Raw genomic sequence first — 26,406 nt, 5'->3', positions numbered from 1 at the left:
CTTATCGCTTCTCAAGAGCTACGTTTTAAACCTTTAGCTTAAATCTAGAAAAGACTAAGGCAAGCAAGGTGTGCACTTCAGACTCAAGTGGAAACTCGCAGGGTGAACCCAAACTAGGGCCACCCCAGCGGCAGTGATTTGAAGACAGTTTTGAAAATAAGTTGGGAAACAGGCGAGTTTGGCTGCGAGACGCGCCTGCCGCAGAGGGGTGGGGCCGCGCTTCCTCCCAGCCCACGCCGCCTCCGCCCGCCACGTGACCCGCTGTGTTGTGGTCCAGCCCGCGTGGGTGGCGGGAGCGGCGGGAGGGCGGGGGCGACGAGGGCCGGGTCACGTGACGGGGTTTAAATCTCCCGCAGCCGGAGCCGCGGGGGCGCCAGTGCCGCGAGTCGAGCCGGAGCAGAGAAGGCGAGGGAGGAGGGCCAGAGAGGCAGTTGGAAGATGGCGGACGAGGCGGCGCTCGCCCTTCAGCCCGGCGGCTCCCCCTCGGCTGTGGCGGCCGAGAGGGAGGCCGCGTCGCCGGCCGCCGGGGAGCCACTCCGCAAAAGGCCGCGGAGAGACTGTCCGGGCCTGGGGCGGAGCCCGGGCGAGCCCAGTGGGGCGGCCCCGGAGCGTGAGGTGCCGGCGGCGACCGGGGGCTGCCCCGCGGCGGCCGCGGCGCTGTGGCGGGAGGCGGCGGCGGCGGCGGGCGGGGAGCGGGAGGCCCAGGCGGCGACGGCCGGAGAAGGAGACAATGGGCCGGGCCTACAGGGCCTAACCCGGGAGCCGCCGCCGGCGGACGACTTCTACGACGACGATGACGACGACGAGGGCGAAGAGGAGGAAGAGGCGGCGGCGGCGATTGGGTACCGAGGTGCGCAGGGCGCGGGCGGCTGGGAGTGCGCATCCCCTCCTCCCTTTCTCGGGGCCCCTTCTGGTGTAGGGTGAGGGAGGTTCTCTGGGGCGGACTCGGGGCTCAGGGCGGGTGCTGCGGCGTCCTGCTCCCCACCGCGGGCCTCCTTAGCTGTGCGTCTCCGGGGCTGCGGGCCCGGCTGCGGGAGCGGCTCGAGTACTCCCCCCTCCTCTCCCTCTTTCCCTCCCAGCACGGCCCGCCTGGGCGGCTCTGCGCAGCCGCGGGGCCGCCAAGCTCCCGCAGTTGGTTTTAAAGTAAGTTTCTCTTTCCTCTTACTCTCTTAGCATACTGCCTTTGTTAAACGTCGTTCGCTTTCCCACACTCCTTCCCTCCACACTTAAACCTGCAACTTTTGCCTGTCCCTTGTCTTTTGCAGTTGTCATTGCAAACTGACACACCTGTACAATTGGTGTTTTGTTTTTTTTTCTTGAAGGCGTTTATTTTTAAACTTGTTTTAAATTTTAAGGAGCAAAGCTTTTTCTAAAGTCATAGCCTGCAAAATTTGAAAAGCAAAGACTTTTCTAAAGCCATTACCATTCTGGGGTGCAATTAATGCTGGGTATGGGATCATGGTAGTACCTTGAGTACTTAATATAAATAATACTTTTTTCTGATTATGTGCTTATAATGTTTTTTAGAGTAGTTGTAATTTCGTATGTATGCATATCTGTAACCCTGAAACACGAATTGACATTTTTCTGGCATACTAAAGCAGATGTGTTGTATATGTCATGTCATCTTTGAGAGTTTGATATTTTTGATCGGAGTTGTTTATGTCTTGGATGGATGTTTGTCTTTATCAGTAAATCTTATCAGTGGACCATTTGGCTATACCTAAGCATTAAGGTCTACATTAGTAAAAACAACCCCTGATTTCAATAAATATAGTTTAATATGGGAAATGAATAATGATGCAAAGAAATCTTTGTGTCTGGTATTATATAAGGGAAGGGCAAATTATTGTAGTTGTATTTGAATGACCTGTTAAATTTTTGACAAGTTAAATGCATTCCCATTTTTTGTGATCAGTCAATTCAGTCTAACTGGATTGCTACTTTTTGTGTTTTGATGAAGTACAGTTAACTTACTTCTAGGTTTTGATGAACTGAAAGTTTTAGATTATGGGCAGAATCTCTAAAGATGAAGACACACTGCTCCTATGAATGGTGCAGGCTGACCCAGTAGGCATTTTTTTTTTAACACGTAGTGAGTATGAATGAATGTTAAGTGGTTTATTCAGTGAAAATCTTCATATCTGTTACAGATCTGTATACATTTTAGATTCCAATTGTTTCAGCAGCCTTGAGTTACTTTGGTTTCTTTTGCAGATAACCTTCTGTTTGGTGATGAAATAATCACCAATGGTTTTCATTCCTGTGAAAGTGATGAGGATGATAGAGCCTCACATGCAAGTTCTAGTGACTGGACTCCAAGGCCACGTATCGGTATGCCTTCAGAGCTTTAGAGAATAGTGCCTTTTTCTTGGTATATTTTTTTGTGCCAACTGAAAATACAGTTTTCTGTACCCTTATAACCTGGTGATGAGGTCCTTAGGTACTTCCCGAGATTTAGTATCAGCTTATGTTTCTAGGGAAAGTCTGGTGCTTTGTTGTTTTTGTTTTTGAGTAGCCCAAACCCATGGAAGCTGGCCTCTGGTGTTTCTCAGTCAGGTCCTTCTCACACCTGCAGCCCTTTTCACTTGTACCCCTCTGCGGAGTTCTTTTTCTCCATTTAGAGTAGCTTGCTCTCCCTTAATTCAAATCTGTTCTTTTTTTTTTTTTTTTTTCCCTTTAACACTTACTACTCCTTAACAAAGTCTGTATCCAACTTCTTCATTGTCATACTTCCTGTGCTAGAATATAAGCCCCATGGGGGCAGGGATTTTGTTTGGTGTAGTGTTTTGTCAGTGCCTGGCACACAGTTTGTGCTCAATAAATATTAAGTATGTGGATGAAATGGGAAAGTATTTTGAAGAGAACACCATCAGATTTTTATACCAAAGTTACAACATGACCATCTTGGAAATGATCTTTCTCTTAACATGCTTTCATTCTTTTTTCAAAAGTGTCTTGACTCTTTAAACAGTGGTGATTAGTTCCTGTTTAGTGTCTGTAATGTTTACTCTATTTTTGGTTTTTTCAAACTGGGAAACTGATCTAAGAAATTTCATGGAAAAAATTATGAATGTTCAAAATATCAATAATGTATGTATCATTTTGGGAGATTGGTGAAGATCAAATTGAAGATTATTACTGGAAAAATTTTAGAAGATAGTAATTGTATATAGACTTCCTGTGGGCTTTTGGGACTGGTACCTTTCCTTAACTGATTTTTAGAACTCTTGTGTACATAACTTGTGTTATTAATTAATTTGTTTTTACTGCTTTTGTTCAATTTTATCATGGAGGTTCTAGCTACTACAATAGACAAGAAAAATAAAAGGAATCTACATTAGAAAGGCAGTTGGAAAGCTGTTACTATTTGCAGAAGACATCTAAGTAGAAATTTGATGGAAACGTCAAAAACTAGAGTTAAATGATTAGAACAAAGTTGTAGGATATATGATCATTATTAAAACTGAAGTGTATTCCTATATATTATCAACAATCATAATTTGAAATTTAGACGTGGATATCATTTGTTGGGGTGCCTGTGTGGCTCAGTCGATTGAGCTTCCGACTTCAGCTCAGGTCATGATATCACGGTTCATTCTCAAAGTCATGTTTGAACCCTAGGTCTTGCAGAGCCTGCCTCAGATCCACCACTGTTTCCCTCTCTTGTGCTCCTCCCCTGTCTCTCTCTCTCTCAGAAATAAAACACTAAAAAAAAAAAAGTGGATATCATTTGCAGTAGCATTAAAAATTAGTAGTTAATTAGATTCTTAAAATATATAGTATTTTATAGCTCAAGGAGATTGCCTCTTTTCATTTGTAATTGATATTTACCTTTCCTTGGCTTTTCATCAAATGATGGTGCTCAAAATGATTAAAAAGACAAAGAAATTGCAGAAGTAGAAACAATTGCTTTGGAAACTTATAAAATTACTTAGAGCGTGAAATTTGGCATGCAGCTCTGGGTGTGCATTTTGGCTTTGCAACTAACTCGGTACTCTTGAGCAAACTATTTTGCCTCTCTCAGTGTTTGTTTTCTTATCTGCTAAACCTCTTTCAGGGAAGATTTATGAGAATTAATAACTGACAGTTCCTGACATTAAATACATATTTAGTAAATGAAGGTGATTATTATCAGCAGTTGAATAATTAATATTTGTAGTCCTTTGATCCAAATCAAATTAACATACTGAATTAAAAAAAAAGTTTATTCATTTTGAGAGAGAGAGCAAACACATGAGCAGGGGAGGGCCAGAGAGAGAGAGGAAGAGAGAGACTCCCTTCCATCAGCACAGAGCCTTACCTGGAGCTTGATCACACGAACCAGGAGATCAGGACCTGAGCTGAATCAATTGTCACCACCTAGGCACCCCCATTAATTTTTTTTAAGTCTAACATGACAAATACTTTTTTGAAAGAGAAAATATTAAATGATCTAAAGAGTGAATTTTGGTTTTAGAAACCGGAGAGACGAGGCTTGATTCAGGAACTCCAGGGGCAGGCACAACTCTTGATTTGATCTCCCTAATGTCATTGGGGGAGAGCACTAGCACTAAAGAACAAAATACCTTTATATTGCATTTTCTTACTTTGCAAAAAAAAAAAAAAAAAAAAAAACAACTTTAAAGATTGGTAGTTCATTACTTGAAAATAAATGAGGTTTTGAATTACTTGGAAGTGGATTAGATCTAATTCTTTTTTCTCTTGATACAGGTCCGTATACTTTTGTTCAGCAACATCTCATGATTGGCACAGATCCTCGAACGATTCTTAAAGATTTATTACCAGAAACAATTCCTCCACCTGAATTGGATGATATGACACTGTGGCAGATTGTTATTAATATCCTTTCAGAACCACCAAAAAGGAAAAAAAGAAAAGATATTAATACAATTGAAGATGCTGTGAAATTACTGCAAGAGTGCAAAAAAATAATAGTTCTAACTGGAGCTGGGGTATGTAAGATGTATATAACACTAGTAAAAGGGAGAGGTGGTGTATGATTTTTCTTAAAGCTTTTCTAATTAAGAAATATTTTTCTTGTGTAAAAGAATTTATCCTAACATGATAACGGGAATTTGTGTTTAGAAACTGCTAAAAAAGTACAGCAGCAGTTGTTAAATTGGTTCAGTTTTTTAAAAACCTCTCCAACAACCTTAAAAAAGATTTGTGTTAAACAAATGGAGCCCATTGCAGGGCTCCATTCCAGGACCCTGGGATCATGACCTGAGCCAAAATCAAGAGTCAGGTGCTCAACTGAATAAGCCACCCAGGCACCCCACCCCCCTGAAATAAATTTTTTTTTAACACACTAAAAAAGATTTTTTTAACACACTAAGTGGAATTAAAGCAAGATTTTTACTTATATTAAACTACAGCTCCTAAAGGAGATGCAGGGAAGTCTGTTTGCAAAATATGTGTCAGAGTCTGATGGAAAAATTGGATATTCCATCTTTATGGGGAAACCAGGAACCTAATTGGTATTCACAAGTAAAATAACTGAGTGTTGGGAAGGCAACAGATTCCTACCTCTCTTTCATTTTAGTTTAAGGTGATGTGATGGTGGTGGCTTGACATTTTTCATTTGTCCTACTTTGGGTTCACAACTAGCTACCTAAGGCTCTTATTGTGTGTTGAATACAGAATATGTTACAAGTTAATGACCTAGTGCAGCTGTTAGAGTAAAATTCAGTCCTGCTTTTTGCCATTTCGAGTTAGGCAGAGTGCTAGTTAATCATAAATGGTTATCAGGTATCATTCTGCTTTGTTCCCAGATGTGATTTAGACTAGTTAGTTTTACTCTGAGGTCAAAATGGAGTCAACTCTGAAAATTGTGAAACAAGTAGTTAACTTCTGAAATCCGTATTTGAAATAACTGTTAAGGATTAAAAAGCTGTGTCCTAGAGTTAAAAAAATTTTTGATTTTAAATTTATTTTAGAGAGAGTGCATGAGCAGGGAGGGGGCAGAGAGAGAATCTCAAGCAGGTTCCACTAAGTGTGGAGCCTGCATGGGGTTTGATCCCATGACCTGAGCTGAAATCAAGAGTTAGATGCTCAGCCAACTGAGCCACCCAGATGCCCCTACGATAGCATTTTTAAAGAAAATATAGGAATTTAATATTCTTGAAGTAGTAGAATCCTGACCAATGACAGTTTTTTGGTTTTTGTTTTTGAAAATATTTGACTGTGATAGAAAGTCTTGCCTGCCTTCTAGTTAAAATAATTTGAAATGGTTTATTCTCAAATTGCAGTTGCTTTAATTTGTTGGCTAAATCTAGCCTGACTTAAAATTCCTTACCCCATTATGTGGTGGATTGCATTGTACTGGTTATTTGGTTTTTATTTGAATTTGAAATTAGAGCAAGACAGTCTTTTTCTTCTTCAAAATAAATTGTTTTTTTTTTTTTTTTTAAATGTTTAGAGAAAGAGAGAGGAGGGCAGAGGGAGAGAGAGAGAGAGAGAAAATCTTAAGCAGGTTCCATGCTCAGCATGGAGCCCATTGCAGGGCTCAATTCCAGGACCCTGGGATCATGACCTGAGCCAGAATCAAGAGTCAGGTGCTCAACTGAATAAGCCACCCAGGCGCCCCATCCCCCCAAAATAAATTTTTTTTTTTAGTGTTTTATTTATTTTTGAGAGAGAGAGACAGCATGAGCAGGGGAGGGTCAGAGAGAGGGAGACACAGAATCCGAAGACAGGCTCCAGGCTCTGAGCTAGCTATCAGCACAGAGCCCGACATGGGGCCAAACCCATGAACCATGAGATCATGACCTGAGCTGAAGCTGGATGGTTAACCGACTGACTGAACCACCCAGGTCCCCCCGAAATAAATTTTAAAGTAAAATATTTTTCAGTTCTTCTCTAATTATGTGATGAAAGAACTAGTAATTATAAATATAGAGGTAAAAGATTTAATTGTATATATTTCAGGTTTCTGTTTCTTGTGGAATACCTGACTTCAGGTCAAGAGATGGTATTTATGCTCGCCTTGCAATAGACTTCCCAGACCTTCCAGACCCTCAAGCAATGTTTGATATTGAATATTTCAGAAAAGATCCAAGACCTTTCTTCAAGTTTGCAAAGGTACTATGAAGTCTTTTTAGCTGTTCTTTGGTCTTCTTTCATGAAAGTATATTATTCACATTTAGTCTTCTTAAGTTTACCATTTATTGTCCGCTAAATTGGGTACTAGTACTGTGGTAGGGTAAGATCACTGAAATAAAGTTATTTCAGTCAGAATTTCCTTCTTCCCAGAAGGAACCTATCATTTACTTTTCATTTTAGGACTGGGTTTATGTTTAAAAAAGAGATTAGTTCATATTTTTCGAATTTGCACTTTAGTAATGGCCTTTCCATCACTCAGACTATTTTAGAGGTTAGTAAACCATATGAAAGTAACATCACTGTTTTTGATTTTTAATATTTTTATGGGTCATAATGCACTGTCATCTCTGTTTTGATGTGTTTTATAGTAGCTAGGTTTTAACACATGAGGATTTGCCTAAAAAATTTGTGATTAGGTATGAAGATTATTAGGTTGAATTTTAGTCAAGTTTGCTTTATTTTTCTCTTAGAGCCTCTAGGGCTGCACTGTCTAGTTCAGAAGCCACTAGCCACAAAGGGCTCTTGGTCCTTAAGTGTATTGAAATGTTATGTAAGTGTGGAAGACCTACCAGATTTTGGAAACGTAGTATGGAAAAAATAGAAAATATATCATTATATTCTATACTAACAAATACTGATTATATGTGGAAATAATTTTTTGATATTGTGTCAAAAATTATAATTTCATGCTTTTAATGTGATTACTAGAAAATTTAAAAATTGTGTATATGGCTCACATATTTCTATTGGGCAGCTTTCCTGTAGAGTATAAAGTTTGATAATTACATTGTACCATGCCCAGGAGATTTGAGTCATTAGAAAACTTCTATTTTTTTATTCTATAGTCTTCTGGAGAGAAATTATAAAATTGTTATTGCTAAACTTTAATATATTTGGTAAGGGTCTTCTGTATTATTGATTAGTTGTTCATAAATCTAGAAATTAAATGAACCTGGATTTTAATTAAAGAGTGCTACTTTCAAACCATATGGTCTATTTATTATAATTTGGAAAAGCTCTAATGTTCCAGTATTACTGGTACTACTGCATGATTTTGAAGAACAATGAAATATCACTTATAGATTTCTTGAATTGGACCTAGGATATTCATATTATAATAGCTCTAGTTAGTAGAAATCAACAAGTAAGTAACTAGAAATTATTTTGATCTTATATCTGATGATAAAAGTTGATTCACTACTGCATTTATATAATGTTCACTAGATTTTTGCTTTAAATTCTATTCTGAGAGCAAACATGTTGCCCAATTGACTTGTCAGCTTTTTTCCCTATCTTAAGTATATATTAAGTTGCCTACTAAAGGAGTAACCTGACGCATGGGAAAATGTGGTAACTGAGAATAGAAATAACAAGGGTAAGAAACCTTAGTTGTCTCATATACAAACTGGGTTCTCAGTTGTAGCTTAAATTAGCTTTGATACATAAGAATCTGTAGAAGCAATTAAGAATTTCTCTGATAGAGACAAGTTGTAGGAACTTTAAAAAATATACTCAATAGAAATCTAGACTGTGCATACGAGAAAATAAGTGAGTTACAGTAAAAATGGCACACTGTTAATGTCTTATAATGTTTTATAATCACTTGTGTACATCTTTCATGCCACCTGGGAGAAGACAAGTGTGGAGAGGCAGCATTTTTCACTCATAAAAGTTTTGAGAATTTATGTATACTAGTTAATAAAGTGAAAAAACACTAAAAATTGATAGTAATGGCAAAAGACTGAGTTAATTTGGGTCTACAAAGAATAGGGAAAAGCTTAAGGGGAAATAAGTATGGACATAGAGTGAAAAATCATATTTAAAAGTGGAGGATGGAGAGGGTATGTAAATATTACACCGTATTTTACTAGGTTCTTAAAATGCTACATAATACTCCTAACATAAAATTTTTTTGCCATTTTTTCTAACTGGGCAGAAAGTTCATAAAAGTAGCTTATGATTTTTTTCAGTTATGAGAAAGTGAATTTAATATGAAGCCATGAAAAGAGGAAACATTACTGGTGAAATTGAGACATTTTGGAAGGAAAGAATTTCTGTACATGTATGGAGGCATCAAGTGTATATAATTATTGAGAAGAAACATAGATTTTATTTAGACAAGAAATTCCAAATGAAAGAGAAGTGTGTTAAAGAGGTTACTGGCCCATTAGAGCAGTTTCTCAACCTATTGACATTTTGGGGTGGTTAATTCTTTGCTGTCAGGAGCTTTCCTATGCATTGGTGGATATGGAGCATCATCCCTGGCCTCCTCCCACTAAATGCTATTCATAACACTGTCTCTCCTAGTCTTGACAATCAAATGCCTCCAGACATTGCCAAATATCCCCTGTAAAATTGCTCCCAATTTGAGCACAACTGTATTACAGTGTGCTTACCTGTGGTTATCTCTTTGAATTCTTGAATATAAGAACAATTAAGCCCAACATGAAAGCTGTTTAGCCATATTCTGAACCATTATCCTACTGCATAGTAAGGGTTTGGAGTGATAATGAGTTTGGTCATGGTTCTCATGAGTCCAAAATAATTCACTGGTATTGTTAAAAATGAGTGGTTATATTAAGAGTTAAGGTGAAACTGAGGCTATATAAATAACTATTTGTTGTTAAAAAGGACTGTGTTCAGAGTATAGATGCTACCCCATATTGAATTCAGTGAATGTTCTTTACCATAGGGGGAATCAAGAAAAAGGGGGAAATATGTACTGAATTTTTATGTACTTAATTCCAAACCTTTATCTTTACATTTATTCAGTAAATTATTACTTTTTTGATAATGTGCAAACATAACAGTTTCTGTAGTTATAAAGTTAAGGAATCTTAAAATTAGCTCATTACCTAAAAATTAAAAAATGTAAACCCCCACCCCCAAAAGTCACAGCCCCATTTATCTGTAGACAGTTTTAATGTCCATGTGTATGTGGGTTGCATATAAATGTAAGTATAGTTTTATAGCTGGAATATATATATTATTTTTATTATAAAAATGGGCTCTTTTGTCTTTATAATTTCTACTTAATAAAACTTTTAATCTATTAAACTGTTATATATAATTGTCATAATGTTCATCAAGTGGTGTACTGTAATTCCACAAGAGTACATTTTGAGTCCTTCCTACTTACTTTTATTGTAAATAGCGTTGCTATGATTGTCCTTTTTGGTATGTTTCCAGTGTTAGAATAAATTCCTGAACATGAGATTGCTAAGGGTCAATATACTCCTATATACTCCTATCAGAAATATATAAGAAGGCTGGTTTAGCATGCCCCTGCTCCTTCCCCATCCGAAAAACCCTCCACAATACATCATTAGCATTAAAATACGTTTAAAAAAATCACTTGCACATGCGTGTTTGTGTGTTGTTGTATTTATGGTTTAAAAATTTCTTCTAATGGTAACAACACATATTTTAGTTAGCTTCTCCCTTCAGTTCTCTCTACCTCTAATCTCTTTCTTCAAAGGTCACTACCATTATAAGATGTATTCTTGGGTATCCTTCCAGGAAAAAGAATGAGTAAAATTGTTTATATAGGAGAGGGGCATTATTTTAAGTTTCCAATATTTTAAAAATAATTACCAACAGAATCATACTCCCTTTTCTCTGCCTTGCTTTTGTTTGTACTACTTAATAGTCATGAAAATAGTTTCATAATGGCACTTAACAGATACACCTCATTTTTTAAAAGGCTGCATAGTATTATAGTTGTATCACAATATGTTTAGTTTCCTGTTAGTGGATACCACTATTAGTTTAATAGATAAAAGTTAGCATCTTCTTACCATATTAGTATTTTGTTTTCATTTATTAGGATAGATGATTGCATTTTACTACTGGCCATGTGTGTATCTTTGAATTGCCTGTTCTTAACTGTTTTTTTCCTATTGGGCTGCTTTTCTTATGCCTATTTGTGGTGAGATCATGCATCCTTGAGTGTTTTTAAGTAGAATGTGATTGGAATTCCAGCTTGCTGTAATCCCATGAAAATGTGCAAAATGAAGTGTATTTTTTAAAATGTTTTATCTATTTTTGAGAGAGGGTGGGGGAAGGGCAGAGAGAGAGGGAGGCAGAGGATCTGAAGCTGGCTATGTACTGACAGCAGTGAGCCCAGTGTGGGGCTCAAACTCATGAACTGTGAGACCATGACCTGAGCCGAAGTCAGACGCTCAAGCAACTGAGCCTCCCAGGCACCCTGGAAGTATATTTACTTTTTATCTTTATTATTGAGACAGAGGGGAGGGAGAGACAGAATCCCAAGTAGGCTTGGCACTGTCAGCACAGAGCCCAATGTGGGACTCAAATTCATGGAACTTTGAGATCATGACCTGAGTGGAAATCAAGAGTTGGGACACCTGACTGAGACACCCAGGTGCCCCAAAGTGTATTTACTAGACTAGTTTTACTAGATTAGCTTGGATTACCTAATGGCAGTGGTGCTTATTAGCTTAAAAGACAAATAGGAAACTTAATGTTGGAAGGATTAAAAAAAAGGCAGTATGCATTAGTGGTTAAGAGCTACACTTTGGTGTCAAAATTGGATTTGAATGATAGCTCTGCTATGTACTGGCTCTTGTGACTTTAGGCAAGTTCTTTTTTTTTTTTTTTTTTTTTTTTTTTATGTTTTATTTATTTCTGAGAGAGAGAGAGAGCGTGAGCAGGGGAGGGTCAGAGAGAGAGTGAGACACAGAATCTGAAACAGGCTCCAGGCTCTGAGCTAGCTGTCAGCACAGAGCCCGATGCGGGGCTTGAACCCACTAACTGTGAGATCATGACCCGAGCCAAAGTTGGATGCTTAACTCACTGAGCCACCCAGGCACCCCTTGGCAAGTTATTTCTGTGCTTTAGGTTTTTCATCTACAAAATGGCGATGTATGTATCTACAGTAGAGTCTGCAAACTTCAGTATAGGGCCAGGTAGTAAATGTGATTTTCTTTGTGAATGATACAGAACTCTGTCATTTTTGATTACCTTTCCAACCAAAATGTAAAAATCCAGTCCTCATTCTGGACTACAGCATTATAATAAATAGCGTGGAGCCTACTTAAAAAAAAATAGAGGGAATAAGGGATAAGGCACAGAAAGGTCATTCCGGTAAGGTAGAGTCTTGGTACACTTGTTCCAGGCCTGTGCTAGAGGTATTCATTTATTCATCTTATGAGTTAGGCATGCTGTTCTCACTGTCCTTATTATCTTAGAACCTATTTTGTTTGTAGCCTAGCATATTGTAGTATTTGTTGTAAAAACTTTTTTTGGTAAAAACAGCTATTTCCAGAGAGCTTAGTAAGTAAGCTACAAAGCATCGTTGGGAGAAAACAGTGGTTAGTATAGCACAGTCCATTAGTTCAAAGCATAATGTAGCTTTTGGTTTTCTATGAAACACAGCTTTAATAAGCCCTTCACTTGTTACTTCTTTCTTATATGCATTGTCTGTTTTTTACATTGCAAAGTTGTCAATGAAATTCATGATAAAAATTTGAAAGTGAGGCAAAGTTTTTGGATTTTTGTATAACATTTTCAGTTGCTTTTGGACATGTACATCGTTTTTATAATGACATTTGCTTATTATTTTTATGTAAAAAGTATCCCTATTGATTTCTTAAAATTTGAAATGTTAAGTTAAAAGTAAAGTATAACCTTATTAAACTTTTTTTGTATAATGTCAGAAGTTGGAAGTTTCCCCACCTCAATTTATAGCTTGTTTGTATCCTTCTGTGTTTATATGAGTGTATACATGTGGATATAAATACCGTTTTTGTTTAATAACAAAACAACAGAAAACCAAACTATACACACTGGTGGCTAACCTGCTTTTTTTCACATGTCATAGGACCATTTTCCAGGTCAGTACATCTAGACCTCTCACATTCATTTTAATGGCTGCATACTCCACTATTACGGACGTACTATATTTCTACAACCGGTCCCCTATTGATGGACATACGGTTGTGTCTGATTTTTTGCTAGCATTGTAATACGTTAGAGGCTGTAATGAATGGTAAGGAAGTAGGTAGCATTACTACTTTAAAGAAAAAAGAGAAGAAACTTCCTTTGCCATAGTCACTTACTAAATGAAATTTAATAAAAACACTGTCAAAAGTTGAGAGGACCAAAATTGATACTTTTTTTCTGATCTTTTTGCCATGTGTATATCTGAATTCTTTGTTTTTAAAGAAGAAACAGCATTGAAGCATTATTTGGGGGGAAAAACACACACACAAAATCCAGCAACTCAGCATTCATGAGCAACTCTATACTATACCAGTATGTGCCTGTGCAGTGGAAGGAAAACAATTTTGGTAAGGAATTAAAACTTTAGCTTTAAACTTCCAACAGGTTGATATTTATAATGAATGATGAATAAACAACTTTTAATATTGTGTTGACAGTGCCTTTTTTAGTTTTTAAAAGAAGTCACCATACCTTTGATATCTTTAATTTCAACTTAAACTTTTCTTTTTCCTTAAAAAACAACAACAACAACAACAACAACAAGATACCCCAAAAAACCTGAATTCGCAGCCAACAAAATTTAGATATATTCTCAGGTGTATATTTCTTCTTTTATTTAACATTTGTTAGAGATGCTTATGGGTTGACTTTTTCCTTCAAGGGGCCAAGTTCACTAATTGCTGAGTTTTATACATCTTACAGCAGCAATCCTTTTGTAGGTGTGTGTTGCAACCATCTAGATGCTTTGAGATGCTCATGTATTGTTTTTAATTTATTTATACGTGGGGGACTATCATGGTAGTTTTTTTGGTTAAACCTAAATATCACATGTGTAATCTTTTTTTACCTTTTGCATTATGTAGGAAATATATCCTGGACAATTCCAGCCATCTCTCTGTCACAAATTCATAGCCTTGTCAGATAAGGAAGGAAAACTACTTCGGAACTATACTCAGAACATAGATACACTGGAACAGGTTGCAGGAATCCAAAGGATAATTCAGTGTCATGGTTCGTAAATTTCAGAATTGCTTTCTGTTATTTAGTTTTTTTAGGAAAAAATAGGATTAGAAAGTAGGCTACCATCCAGCACTGGAGATTTATTTAGTCCTGTTAACTGATCAATAGTAAATAAATTTTAAAAAGTAGAATGCAAAGAGTGAAACCAGAAGTATTGGCCTTGATACTTAATTGTACAAAACATCAGATTAATGTTCTGTTGTGTTTCAAAAGGGGTAGCAGTTGTATTCCATTAAATCCCTCTAAATAACCTTTTTTGGTTACAAAAGTAATAATTAGCTATGTAAAAAAATAATGACTTTTTTTAGGGTATGAAACTAAAGGAACAAGGTAGTTTAGATGTATAGAATTTAGAAATTTGGAACTCTTTAAATTTAAAACAAGTAGGAACAGACCGTTTCCTTATGTATCTAAACTTGTTTTTTTAAAAAGTATATTTATTTATTCTGAGAGGGAGAGAGAGCATCCCAAGCAGGCCCTGCGCTGCTAGAGCAGAACCCAACCTGGGGTGCAATCCCACAAATCACAAGAGCATGACCTGAGCTGTAATCAAGAGTCAGACATGGGACACCTGGTTGGCTCAGTCAGTCTAACTCTTGGTTTCGGCTCAGGTCATGATCTCAGTTTGTGAGTTTGAGCCTCACACTGGGCTCCACGCTGACCGGTGCAGAGCCTGCTTGGGATTCTCTCTCTTCCTGTCTGTCTCTGCCCCTCCCCTCCTCACTCTCTTAAAATAATTAAGCTTAAAAATAGACACTAACCTGCTGAGCCACCCAGGTGCCCCCGAACTGTTATTAATGTACAGCTGTTAAGCTAAGGTCATACAGTTGTAACCTTCCAACTCTGCAGAGTTTTGCTCTGGACGAGTTGGTTTATTTTGTGGCGCTTGGCTGGCTCAGTTAGTAGAATGTGTAACTCTTAATATTGGGTTCTGAGTTTGAGCCCCATGTTGTGGATAGAGTTCACATAAAACAGAAAAGAAAAAGAGAATAGCTTTAGGAAGAGCACTATATCAATATCTCGGTAATTGAGGATTGGATTGTCTGTATTTATTAATATATATAAGTATTTTAATTATTCATCCCTGAGATTTCCTTGTGGAGTCTTCGTGTTTAGAACCATTGTGGTATGTTTTAAGAAATAGAAACATTCCTTTAATAAAGTGTGTGTGTGTGTTGGTTATTATAGGTTCCTTTGCAACAGCATCTTGCCTGATTTGTAAATACAAAGTAGACTGTGAAGCTGTACGAGGAGATATTTTTAATCAGGTAATTCATCACCTATACTTGAGGAATTGTGCTTGTCTCTGATCTGTTTCTTCTTTTGCCTCCGAATTCTTTTTTTCCTGAAAGTATGTGGTACAGAGAGTGTTAACCACTGGGGGTGCTGATGAAATATACAAGAGCCTCTTAATCCCTTAAATTGAAAACATGGCTCTATAATGTCTCTAAAAGGATGATATAGGCTCCTTAATATCTAAGTTAAAATAAAAGCCCAAATCCTAAGTGAGGCATTGCTCTGTTAGAGTTGCTCCTTACTCTTCTTTTTTTTTTTTTTCAATTTTTAAAAAACGTTTATTCATTTTTTGAGAGGCAGAGCGTGGGTGGAGGAGGGGCAGAGAGAGAGGGAGACACAGAATCTGAAGCAGGCTCCAGGCTCCAAGCTGTCAGCACAGAGCCGGATACGGGGCTCAAACTCATGAACCACGAGATCATGACCTGAGCCAGAGTCGCACATTTAACCGACCGCGCCACCTAGGTATTCCTCCTTACTCTTCCTTTTTAAAATTGTCTGTTGGATTTTGAGTTTTAAATTCTTGGTAATTCCTTAAAACATTTAAAAAGTTATTGTAAGAGATGTTTCATTTATGATCACTGCCAAAAAAAAAAAAATTCATGAAAATAATGTCAGAATAAAAACCATCCAGAATGTAAATTCTGTGTGCTTAGCTGCATATATAGTTAATCATACATGGTGAGGGTAGCATGTTAAAATGGAATCATATCTTACATTTTTTAAAGGATTAAGGGGTGTGTGTGTGTGTGTGTGTGTGTGTATGTACATATATACAGATGTTGGTTTTTCTTAATCTGCAGTAAACTCTTAAATATCAAATGTAGGTCCAATGGATATACACCAGTAATAACCCCTTTGTGTTTTATTGTATGTTAATAAAGTAATTATTGACCCTTGATATTGCCATTGAGGTTGTATCCAGTTTTCCCTGCTATTTATCCACAGCTCTTGTTTTCTTTGATAACTTTTTTCCCTAAGGACTTAAAGCATGTATAGCTCTTTCCACAGGCTTCTCAACTTCAGTTTGAAAACCTGTCTTTTTTTTTTTTTTTAAATATTTCCCAGAATTCTAAATTTTTTTGATGTTTTTTTTTTTTCCCCGCTGAGAGAGAGAGAGTGTGAGCAGAGGAGGGTCAGGGTCAGAGAGATGGAGACACAGAATCCGAAGCAGGCTCCAGGCTCTGAGCTAGCTGTCAGCACAGAGCCCAATGTGGGGCTCGAACCCACAAACCGTGAGATCATGACCTGAGCAGAAGTCGGACGCTCAACTGACTGACCCACCCAGGCTCCCCTAATTCTTTATTTATTTATTGTTTTTAAATCTTTTAATTCTGGTATAGTTAACATATAGTGTTCTGTTAGTTTCAGGTGTACAACATAGTGATTCAACTTCTTTGATCATTTTGAAATACATTCTTCGTGTGTAATTGTTGACTCTGTCTAACTTTGGCTCTTTTCTTCCCCATCTCAACCCAAATCTGGAACATGTAGGTGGTTCCTCGTTGTCCTAGGTGCCCAGCTGATGAACCACTTGCTATCATGAAACCAGAGATTGTCTTTTTTGGTGAAAATTTACCAGAGCAGTTTCATAGAGCCATGAAGTATGACAAAGATGAAGTTGATCTCCTCATTGTTATTGGGTCTTCCTTGAAAGTAAGACCAGTAGCACTAATTCCAAGTAAGTTGGTGATGATTTTTAGAGAATACTTCTGCATGTATTGCCATGGGTTGTGGGGTCTGTACAATGGACCCCAGTGATTTTATTCTCTAGTTAAAGAGTGGTAAAGAGCCAATTTTATTTTCTAGGTGACATTTTCGTTCACAAAGATTGGTTAATATGATATTTTGGTGCAGGGGTTGGGTGGAAGGGTTGTCAGAACAGAAGTAATGTCAAATTAACAAGGGAAACAGTTCCGGTTTTCAGTGGAATGTGTTTTTAATATGACAGGAGTTAGCTTCAGCTGAGTTACATGTGTTTAGGAAACATATGTAATCTTAATCTATGTGTTCTAGTCTTAATTTGATTAAAGTTGTCAAGCTTTCAAATTTAGTTGATTTCAGGTCCAGTAAGTTGAAATGTATATATAGCTGGATACAAGTGTAATATACTCACATTAGAGAATTTGGAGGATCATTCTGATTGGTCTGTTTATATAAGAGTCATGCCTTGTGATTAATATCCTATGTGGACCAGCTTTGCCCATAAGGGTGTTTGTGTGTATGAAAATACTCAAATATAATTTAAGTCCCTTTTACTCAGGAATATTTAACATGTGCTTTCATACTATCTTTTTTCTCCCTCTAGTGAGGAAGCAAAAGGGAGAGGAAGATAGAGGCACTAATTCAGTAGCATCAGGTGTGCCCTAAAAGGTGAGGGAGAAAGAGAGGAGAGAGTATCGAACTCTTAACCAGAGAATTAAATTAGACCCTACTTCAGCAGTCATGTAGGCACCCAGAGCAAACAGTGGAAGAAACAGGAGTTCAACTCTACAGTTCTGCATCTTTTTCCTACTTACATGTGGTGGCTTTGTTTAACTTCTATAGCTGTGAAATTCTTTGAAAGTAGAATATAGAATAATTTGTAATTAAAACATGAAGTTTAATGAATAAGTTCCTTTACTTTTGAGTTATTTTTTCTCTTTAAAGGTAAGGCAGAAAAATTCTTAAAAACTTTCCGTGGGGCAGTGTAATAGTGTGTCGGTAATAGGCAAAGGCAATTTTTTAAAAATGTAAGACACAGGTATATGTGGAAAATAGGTTTGTGTGAATTTCTTCACATTATATCAGGAACCATTTCGGTAGAATAACTATCACTATGTGCCAAGCAGTTTCTATGCATTTAACATATATTCTCACTACAACCTGGTGAAAAAGTAGTTATTATCTCCATTATATATAGATAAGGAAATTTAGGTACAGAGTAGAAAACTCAGATTGCTCAGAAGTAATTAGGTGATGAGAAACAGGACCTGAAATTTTATAAAGATGTTTAAATGCTCATCTGTTTATTCGACATCTTGATGAAATGTGATGAGTTGGTTTAGTAGTAATGGTGGGTTTTTTTTTTGATATTGGGAGCATGTTGGATTTTTGCATAGTGCATTTGTTGTGGCTTTATTAACTTAGCTCCCTTCCCTTTTTCTAATGCATTTTTCACCTTAATTTTAGGTTCCATACCCCATGAAGTGCCTCAGATACTAATAAATAGGGAACCTTTGCCTCATCTGCATTTTGATGTAGAGCTTCTTGGAGACTGTGATGTCATAATTAATGAATTATGTCATAGGTTAGGTGGTGAATATGCCAAACTTTGCTGCAACCCTGTAAAGCTTTCAGAAATTACTGAAAAACCTCCACGAACACAAAAAGAGTTGGCTCATTTGTCAGAGTTGCCTCCCACACCTCTTAATATTTCAGAAGACTCAAATTCACCAGAAAGAACTTCACCACCAGATTCTTCAGTGATTGTTACACTTTTAGACCAAGCAGCTAAGAGCAATGTTGACGATCCTGAGGTGTCCAAACCAAGAGATCATATGGAAGAAAAATCACAGGAAGGACAGAATTCTACTAGGAACATTGAAAGTGTTACTGAACAGCTGGAAAGTCCGAATTTAAAGAATGTTGGTTCTAATACTGGGGAAAAAAATGAAAGAACTTCAGTTGCTGAAACAGTGAGGAAGTGTTGGCCAACTAGACTTGCAAAGGAGCAAATTAGCAAACGACTTGATGGTAAGGAAACACTGTTGAACTGTTTTGAAGGTATAATTATTTTAACAAAATATTTGAAAGAAATAAGCAATTTTGGCAGGTTAGGTGATAGCGTATAGCTTTATGTAACAGAAGATTATGTTTAGAGAAACTGTAAAGTTGAGAATTTAACCTAGAGAAAGGATAAACAGCAGTATTGTATGCTAGAGGAAAAAATAGTGTGTTTAATTAAAGTGTTCTCTGTACCTTGTTTCTCCAGGAAATGAGAAGGTAAGCATTGAATTGGGAAGAAAATTGGGAAATATATTGTGTTCTGCCATTGTCTGGTGAGCTCTAGCTTGTAGAAATGATGACTTAGATTTGGGTGGTTACTGTAGGGTAGCTGCTTTATTTATATACATTATCTGATTTTAATCTCATGAGGTAGGAACTGTTACTTTGCTGCTGCTGGTGGAGAAACTGAGACCCGTTGAGGTTAAATACCCTGTGCAAGGTTGACAATTAGGACATGGAAGAGCCAAATTGGATTCTAGGTCTATCCTCAGAACCTGTCCTCTTAACCAGAAGGCTGTGTTGTCTCAGAGCAGAAAAACATCTCTGATCCTTCTCCATAGAATTAAGAATAGCATCTACCCTGTTTTTTGTTTTAACTGAAATTTAGTTGGCACAATATTAGTTTCAGGTGTACCACAGTGATTAGATACCTTATGAAATACTTACCATGAGAAGTGTAGTACGATCTGTCACTATAGAAAGTTATTACAACACCCCACCCTCCCTTCCCTTCCGGCAGTCACCAGTTCTATTTTTATGAGTCTGTTTTGTTTTTTAGATTCCATATGTAAGTGAAACCATATGGTATTTGTTTTTCTCTGACTTACTTTACTTGGCGTAATACCCGCTAGATCCATCTGTTGCAAATGGCAAGATTTTATTTATTTTTTTTTTATGGCAAAGTAATACTCCTTTGTATTTATACAGGACAACTTTATCCATTCATGTATAGATGGATATTTAGGCTGCTTCCGTATCTTGACTATTGTAAATAAATACTGCAGTGAACATAGGGGTACACATACCTTTTCAAATTGGTGTTTTTGCTTTCTTAAGGAAGATACCCAGAAGTAGAATTGCTGAATTCATCTTCTATTTCTCAATTTTTGAGAAACCTCCATACTGTTTTCGGTAGTGGTTGCACCAGTTTACATTCCTACCAGCGAGCACTTCATGAGGGTTCGCTTTCCTCCACATTTGTGGCTAAACTTGTTATTTGTTTTTTTGATAATTAACCATTCTGACAGGTGTTCATGATCTCATTGAAGTTTCAGTTTGCATTTTTCTGATTAGTGATGTTTAGCATCTTCATGTGTCTGTTGGCCATCTGTATATCGTCTTTCGGAAAATGTCTATTTGGGGCCTGTGCCCATTTTTTTTTTTAAGTTTTTATTTTTTAACTAATCTCTACACCCAGTGTGAGGCTTGAACTCACAATCCTGAGATCAAGAGTTACATGCTCCACTGACTGAGCCAGCCAAACACCCCTGTTTGGGGCCTTTGCCCATTTTTTAATTGGGTTGGGTGTTTTTGCTGTTGTATGTTCTTTATATAATCTGGACATTAACCCCTCATCAGATACATCTTTTGCAAGTATCTTCTCCCACTCAGTAGGTTGCTTTTTTGTTCTGTTGTTTCCTTCTCTCTACAAATTAATATTTTTAGTTGATGTAGTCCCAGTTGTTTATTTTTAGATCTTTAATCAGTTTTGTGGGTGTTTGTGGTGTGAGAAAGTGGTTGAATTTCATTCTTTTGCATGTAGCTGTCTCGTTTTCCTTAACACCATTAATTGGCTAGACTGTCTTTTCCTCGTTGCATGTTCTTGCCTCCTTTATCATACATTAATTGACCATAGAAGTCTGAGTGGATTTCTGGGCTCTCTATTCTGTTCATAGATTTATGTGTCTTATTTTTGTGCTAATATGGTACTGTTTTGATTACTGTAGCTCTGTAGTATAGTTTGAAATCAGGGAGCATGATCTTCCTTTCAGTTTTGCTCTTTCTCAAGACTGTTTTGGCTATTCAGGATCTTTGTGATTCCACACACATTTTAGGATTATTTGTTCCAGTTCTGTGAAAAATGCTATTGGTATTTTGATAGGGATTGTATTGAATCTATAGATTTTTGATAATATGGACATTTTAACAATATTAATTCCAATCCATGAACATAGGTCTTTAAATTTGTCTTCAGTTTCTTTTCATCAATGTCTTATAGTTTTCAGACTATAGGTCTTTCACTTCCTTTGGTTAAACTCATTTCTTGGTCATTTTATTTTTAGTCTTTGATGCAGTTGTAAATGGGATGGATTACTTAGTTTCCCTTTCTACTACTTCACTGTTAGTGTATAACTGTGTATAGAAACATCTACCCTGTTTTGACTCATGAGAACGCTTTACCAAGTAGTATGGTGAAACATCCTAATTTAATAAATAAAAAAATATATATACTAACTTAGATATAACGATGTTGTGCAACTTAAAACATTAAGTCAGGTCCCATGGGTAAACTGACATTTTAGGCCAATGTATTATGCATTGTAATCATTTACCATAAGTGAATTTTAGTTCAGTTGAATAAGCCTTCATGCCTTTTCCATACCAGGCACACTGTAGTTAAGTTCTGGATTATACAGTGATCAATCTATTGGTGTTTGTGTAGAATTATAAAAGTAGCTGATTAAACAAAAATAGGTGATATATAGAAACATTGAAGCTGCTTGGAAGGGATTAGGTTACAGAAGGCTTTCCAAAAACCTGATTTCTGACCTTGGTCTTGATTGATATGTGGAGAGTTAAAAGTAAAGGACATATTCCAGGAGAAACTTGAAGAAGCATAGAAGAATGCTTAGGTTTATAAATGTGGCAAGAATCAGTAGAAAAATTGCTGTCTAGTCAACTGGTATCATATACAATGGCAACTTGTATACTGAAAGACTTTTGTATTTGAGATTTTTTTTTTTTTTTTGTGTATTTGAGATTTTGTGTTATCTTTTTTGTTTTTTTAACGTTTATGTATTTTGAAAGCATGCGCGAGGCGGGGAGGGAGAGACTCCACACTGTCAGCTCAGAGTTCTACACGGGCCTCCATCTCACAAACCCATGAGATCTGACATGAGCCGAAATCAAGAGTTGGACTGAGCCACCCAGGCGCCCCTCTTTGAGTATCTTTTTGACATCTGGGTCAAACACAGAAAACTCTCTGCCCCAGGAAACAAAAATTAAACTTGGATCAGTCTCTAGATTTTTCTCTACCAATTTAGGCCTTAAAGGTACAGGCTTTGGAATTAGACCCAAGTTGTCTCAGATTTACTGGGGCAAAGTTTTTAATCTGTTTCTTAATTTGTAAAATGGGAATAAAATTGTTTACATGGCAGCATTGTGAGAATTTAAAAAGATAACTGGTGTGGAGTGTAAAATTGCAGCTGTTAAAAAAAAAATTACCACACTAGTCTTTTTTTTTTTTTTTTGGAGAGAGAGCAAGTGGGTGAAGGACAAAGGGAGAATGAGAGAGAGAATCTCAAGCAGGCTCCACACCGTCAGCACAGAGCCCTATGCAGGGCTGGAACTCACAAACCGTGAGATCATGACCTGAGCCAAAACAAGCAGTCGGGTGCTTAACTAAGTCACCCAGGCAGCCTTACCACACTAGAGTTAATTTATTTTTGTTTACCATGGTTTGTCGGTAAGGTCAGATTGAAAAGGAGAAAGGAGCACATATGAAGCAAACTAAGTCTGTCTTGATGGTTCCCAAGAATAAGCAAAAACAGGTATAGGATTTTTGGATTCAGAAGTAATAGATTATTCTGTTCATCAGGTGGGATAGAGCACGTGAAGCATTTTTAGAAGCGTGTGCCAAAACTATAGAAAAATGTACAACTTCAGGACCCCTCAGTAAAAGACACATTAAGAAGTGTCAAGTGGCTTTGTTAGCTAGAATAAAGGTACTCTCCTCCAATCATGGAAATTAATACTAGTGGCTTAGAAGACTGACGAATACTGTGTATTCTCCCAAAACAGAAGGAAATAATTGGTTTTCACATTGCAATTTGTGATGTTAGTGGAATGTGAAATCAGTTTTGTGTGTTCAGATCAGAATTATACACCTACGAGGTTGTTCAAAGTGAGAATCTGGGTCATGATGGGGTATAAAGTTTGAAAGCTATTTTGAAGAGAAACCTGGATATGCTTGACAGATGGCATGTCACTTCAACTATGTTAGTAGCCAGGTTTTTGCGAATTAGTCTGGGATGTGGTGCAGTAAATAATGACATTTATTTTGTGTAGAAAGATTTAAGTTCGAAGTTAGTTGTTCTTGTGAATTCCAGGGTAGAAAACATTTCATCATTAATGTTTAAGGTTCCCACCAAGAGGTGCTCTTAACCTGGGACTTATAATAGCTTAGGGTGAGGGAGGGAATTCTCTTTACCATTATATGTCACATGTTATAATGTGAATGCACATTTTGGTGGGGGTTGGAGAAGACAGGTTAACGTCCAATTCTGGATCAGCGTTTCTCATAATGTGTCTAAGACTCTGGTAAAAATAAATACTGATTCAGTAGGTGGGTGGTGGGGCCTGAGAATCTAAACTTCTAATAAACTCTCAGGTGATGCCATTGCTTGCATACTACACTTTTGAATAGGTGGTGAAGCTCTTAATGAATTAAAACTCTTAATTTTAGGTTCATCATCTAAAGTTAAGTGAATATAATGAAAGTGCTTTGAAGGCATTTATACTTTAGAGAAGCACATATTTTCGGTGAACATGAATTGAGTAATGTAGGCTGGCCTGGATATTTAATATCATGAGATCTGTTTGGAGGAGTTGGTTAAGCTTTATTGAACATTGTCCTCTACATTCATATTTAAGCAACTTAATAGAGTTGTGAAAATCACTTAATTTTCCAGATGAGGAAATTGAGGCATAGAGACAACTGCCTGAATTTATGAAGGTGGCAGAACTAAGATTTGCAGCTAGGACTGGAGCTTGTTTTTAAAGACCGCTATTGTAATAACCATTAGTAATGACACTCCGGTAAAGGCAGAGCTGGAATGTACAACCAAAGTTAGTCTTAAGAAAACTTGGAATAATTCATTTCTCTTTTGTTAACTGTATTTCAGATAATCAGTATCTGTTTTTACCACCAAATCGTTATATTTTCCATGGCGCTGAGGTATATTCAGACTCTGAAGATGACGTGTTATCCTCTAGTTCTTGTGGCAGTAACAGTGATAGTGGAACATGCCAGAGTCCAAGTTTAGAAGAACACTTGGAGGATGAAAGTGAAATTGAAGAATTTTATAACGGTTTGGAAGATGATGCTGATGTTAATGACAGAGCTGGAGGAACTGGATTTGGAGTTGATGGAGGTGATCAAGAGGCCGTTAATGAAGCTATATCCATGAAACAGGAAGCAACAGACATTAATTATCCATCAAACAAATCATAATGTATTAATCGTCCAGGTACAGGAAATGTTCCACCAGCATTAGGAACTTTAGCATGTCAAAAGGAATGTTTACTTGTGAATTCAACGGAACAAGGAAACCAGAAAGGTGTAATATTTATAGACTGGTAAAATAAGATTGCTTTTTCATGGGTAATTTTTAACTTCTTATTTCTGTACTTGTACACTCAACACTAACTTTTTAAAAGAAGGGTACTAAGTATCTTTAATCACCTATTGGTCAAGACTTTTCTTTTAAAAATTCATTTGTATGATACATCCGTTATGTATATATAATTTTGTTCTTGCCTAGTGAGTTTCAACATTTTAAAGTTTTCAAAAAGCCATTGGAATGTTAAATTAATGTAAAGGGAACAGCTTATCTAGACCAAAGAATGGTATTTTCACACTTTTCTTTGTAACATTGAATAGTTTGAACTCCTCAGATGTCTGTTCTGCTAAACTTTTGATTCTTTATTAGCACAATTACCTATTTTTAAACACTGGCATTTTCCAAAACTTGTGGCAGCTAACTTTTTAAAAATCTCATAACCTGCAGTGTGTGTAGAAGGGAGTCAACAATATGTGGGAGAGCACTTTGTTGTCTTTGCTTTTTAAAGTAAGACTTGGTGCTAAGAATTTCAGGAATATTGTATTGAAATGAAGACGGCTTTTGTACTTCCTGTGGACATGTAGTAATGTCTATATTGGCTCCTAAAACTAACCTGAAAAACAACAAATAAATGCTTTGGAAATGTTTCAATTGCTTTAGAAACAATAGTGCCTGCCTGGGTACCCTTAGTTTCAAGAATATTTGCCATTGTTTAAATACCTATCACTGTGGTAGAGCTTGCATCGATTCTTTCCCACAGGTATTCAACTGCCAAGATGTGAATATGCAAAGCCCTTATGAATCTATAATAATGGTACTTCAACTGGGAAGAGTGTAATATTTTGGACTGCTGCTTTTCTTTTCCATTAATGAGAGCAACAGGCCCCTGATAACAGTTCCAAAGTACTAAGATGTTAATTATAACTCAGCCAGTAAGTACATGTCTCCTTTGGGGAGGATTTGGTGTAATAGACACCAAACTGCTAGCCTAGTATTACGGAGATGAACACGACGTAACTTGTAATAGCAGAATAGTTTATGAAGTTAGTTCCTGTAACATCTTTATTTAAAAGCTTAGCCTGCCTTAAAGCTAGAGATCAAACTTTCTCAGCTGCAGAAGCTTCTAGCCTTTCAAAAAAAAAAGTTCATACTTTATAAAATTGCACAGAGCAATTTATTTTCCAGACCTTTTCCCCACATTACTCCCCAATTATACCCCACATTACTCCCCAATTATAAAGTATTCCTATGTTGCTTTAGTATTTATTACAATTTTAAAAAAGGGTTTGAAATATAGCTGTTCTTTAGGCATAAAATACCCAGCTAGGACTGTAACTGCCAGAGAGAAGAATTTTATTGAATGGCCATCTCCCTACCTAAAAGATGTTTCAGTCTGAATTTATTTGGCTACACTGAAGAATGCAGTATATTTAGTTTTCCATTTGCATGATGTGTGTTTGTGCTATAGATGATATTTTAAATTGAAAAATTTGTTTTAAATTATTTTTACAGTGAAGACTGTTTTCAGCTCTTTTTATATTGTACATAGTCTTTTATGTAATCTACTGGCATATGTTTTGTAGACTGTTTAATGACTGGATATCTTCCTCCAACTTTTGAAATACAAAACCAGTGTTTTATACTTGTACACTGTTTTAAAGTCTATTAAAATTGTCATTTGGCTTTTTTCTGTTAA

The 26,406-nt window shown here is 36.9% G+C and overlaps 1 protein-coding gene across 2 annotated transcripts; it reads left to right on the top strand.

The window, feature by feature from the left end:
• Nucleotides 1-356: 356 nt before the first annotated feature.
• On the top strand, nt 357-26,406 carry SIRT1 (sirtuin 1). 2 transcript variants are annotated; one of them, XM_039233277.1, is made up of 9 exons: nt 357-850; nt 2,218-2,334; nt 4,714-4,955; nt 6,931-7,083; nt 13,932-14,079; nt 15,277-15,356; nt 16,876-17,062; nt 18,553-19,116; nt 24,273-26,406. In XM_039233277.1, exons 1-9 carry the CDS (start codon nt 439-441, stop codon nt 24,599-24,601), a joined length of 2,232 nt encoding a protein of 743 aa, XP_039089208.1. In that variant the 5' UTR covers nt 357-438; the 3' UTR covers nt 24,602-26,406. The 2 variants fall into 2 exon arrangements, with proteins under 2 accessions (XP_039089208.1, XP_039089210.1); XM_039233279.1 differs by lacking the exons at nt 357-850; nt 2,218-2,334; nt 4,714-4,955; nt 6,931-7,083 and adding an exon at nt 13,312-13,415.

The sequence above is a fragment of the Hyaena hyaena genome, unplaced genomic scaffold (assembly GCF_003009895.1).
Source record: "Hyaena hyaena isolate Hyena2069 unplaced genomic scaffold, ASM300989v1 scaffold_73, whole genome shotgun sequence".
NCBI lineage: Eukaryota > Metazoa > Chordata > Mammalia > Carnivora > Hyaenidae > Hyaena > Hyaena hyaena.
Note: the sequence above shows the minus strand (reverse complement) of the source record. Positions and strands in the feature narration are given on the sequence as shown.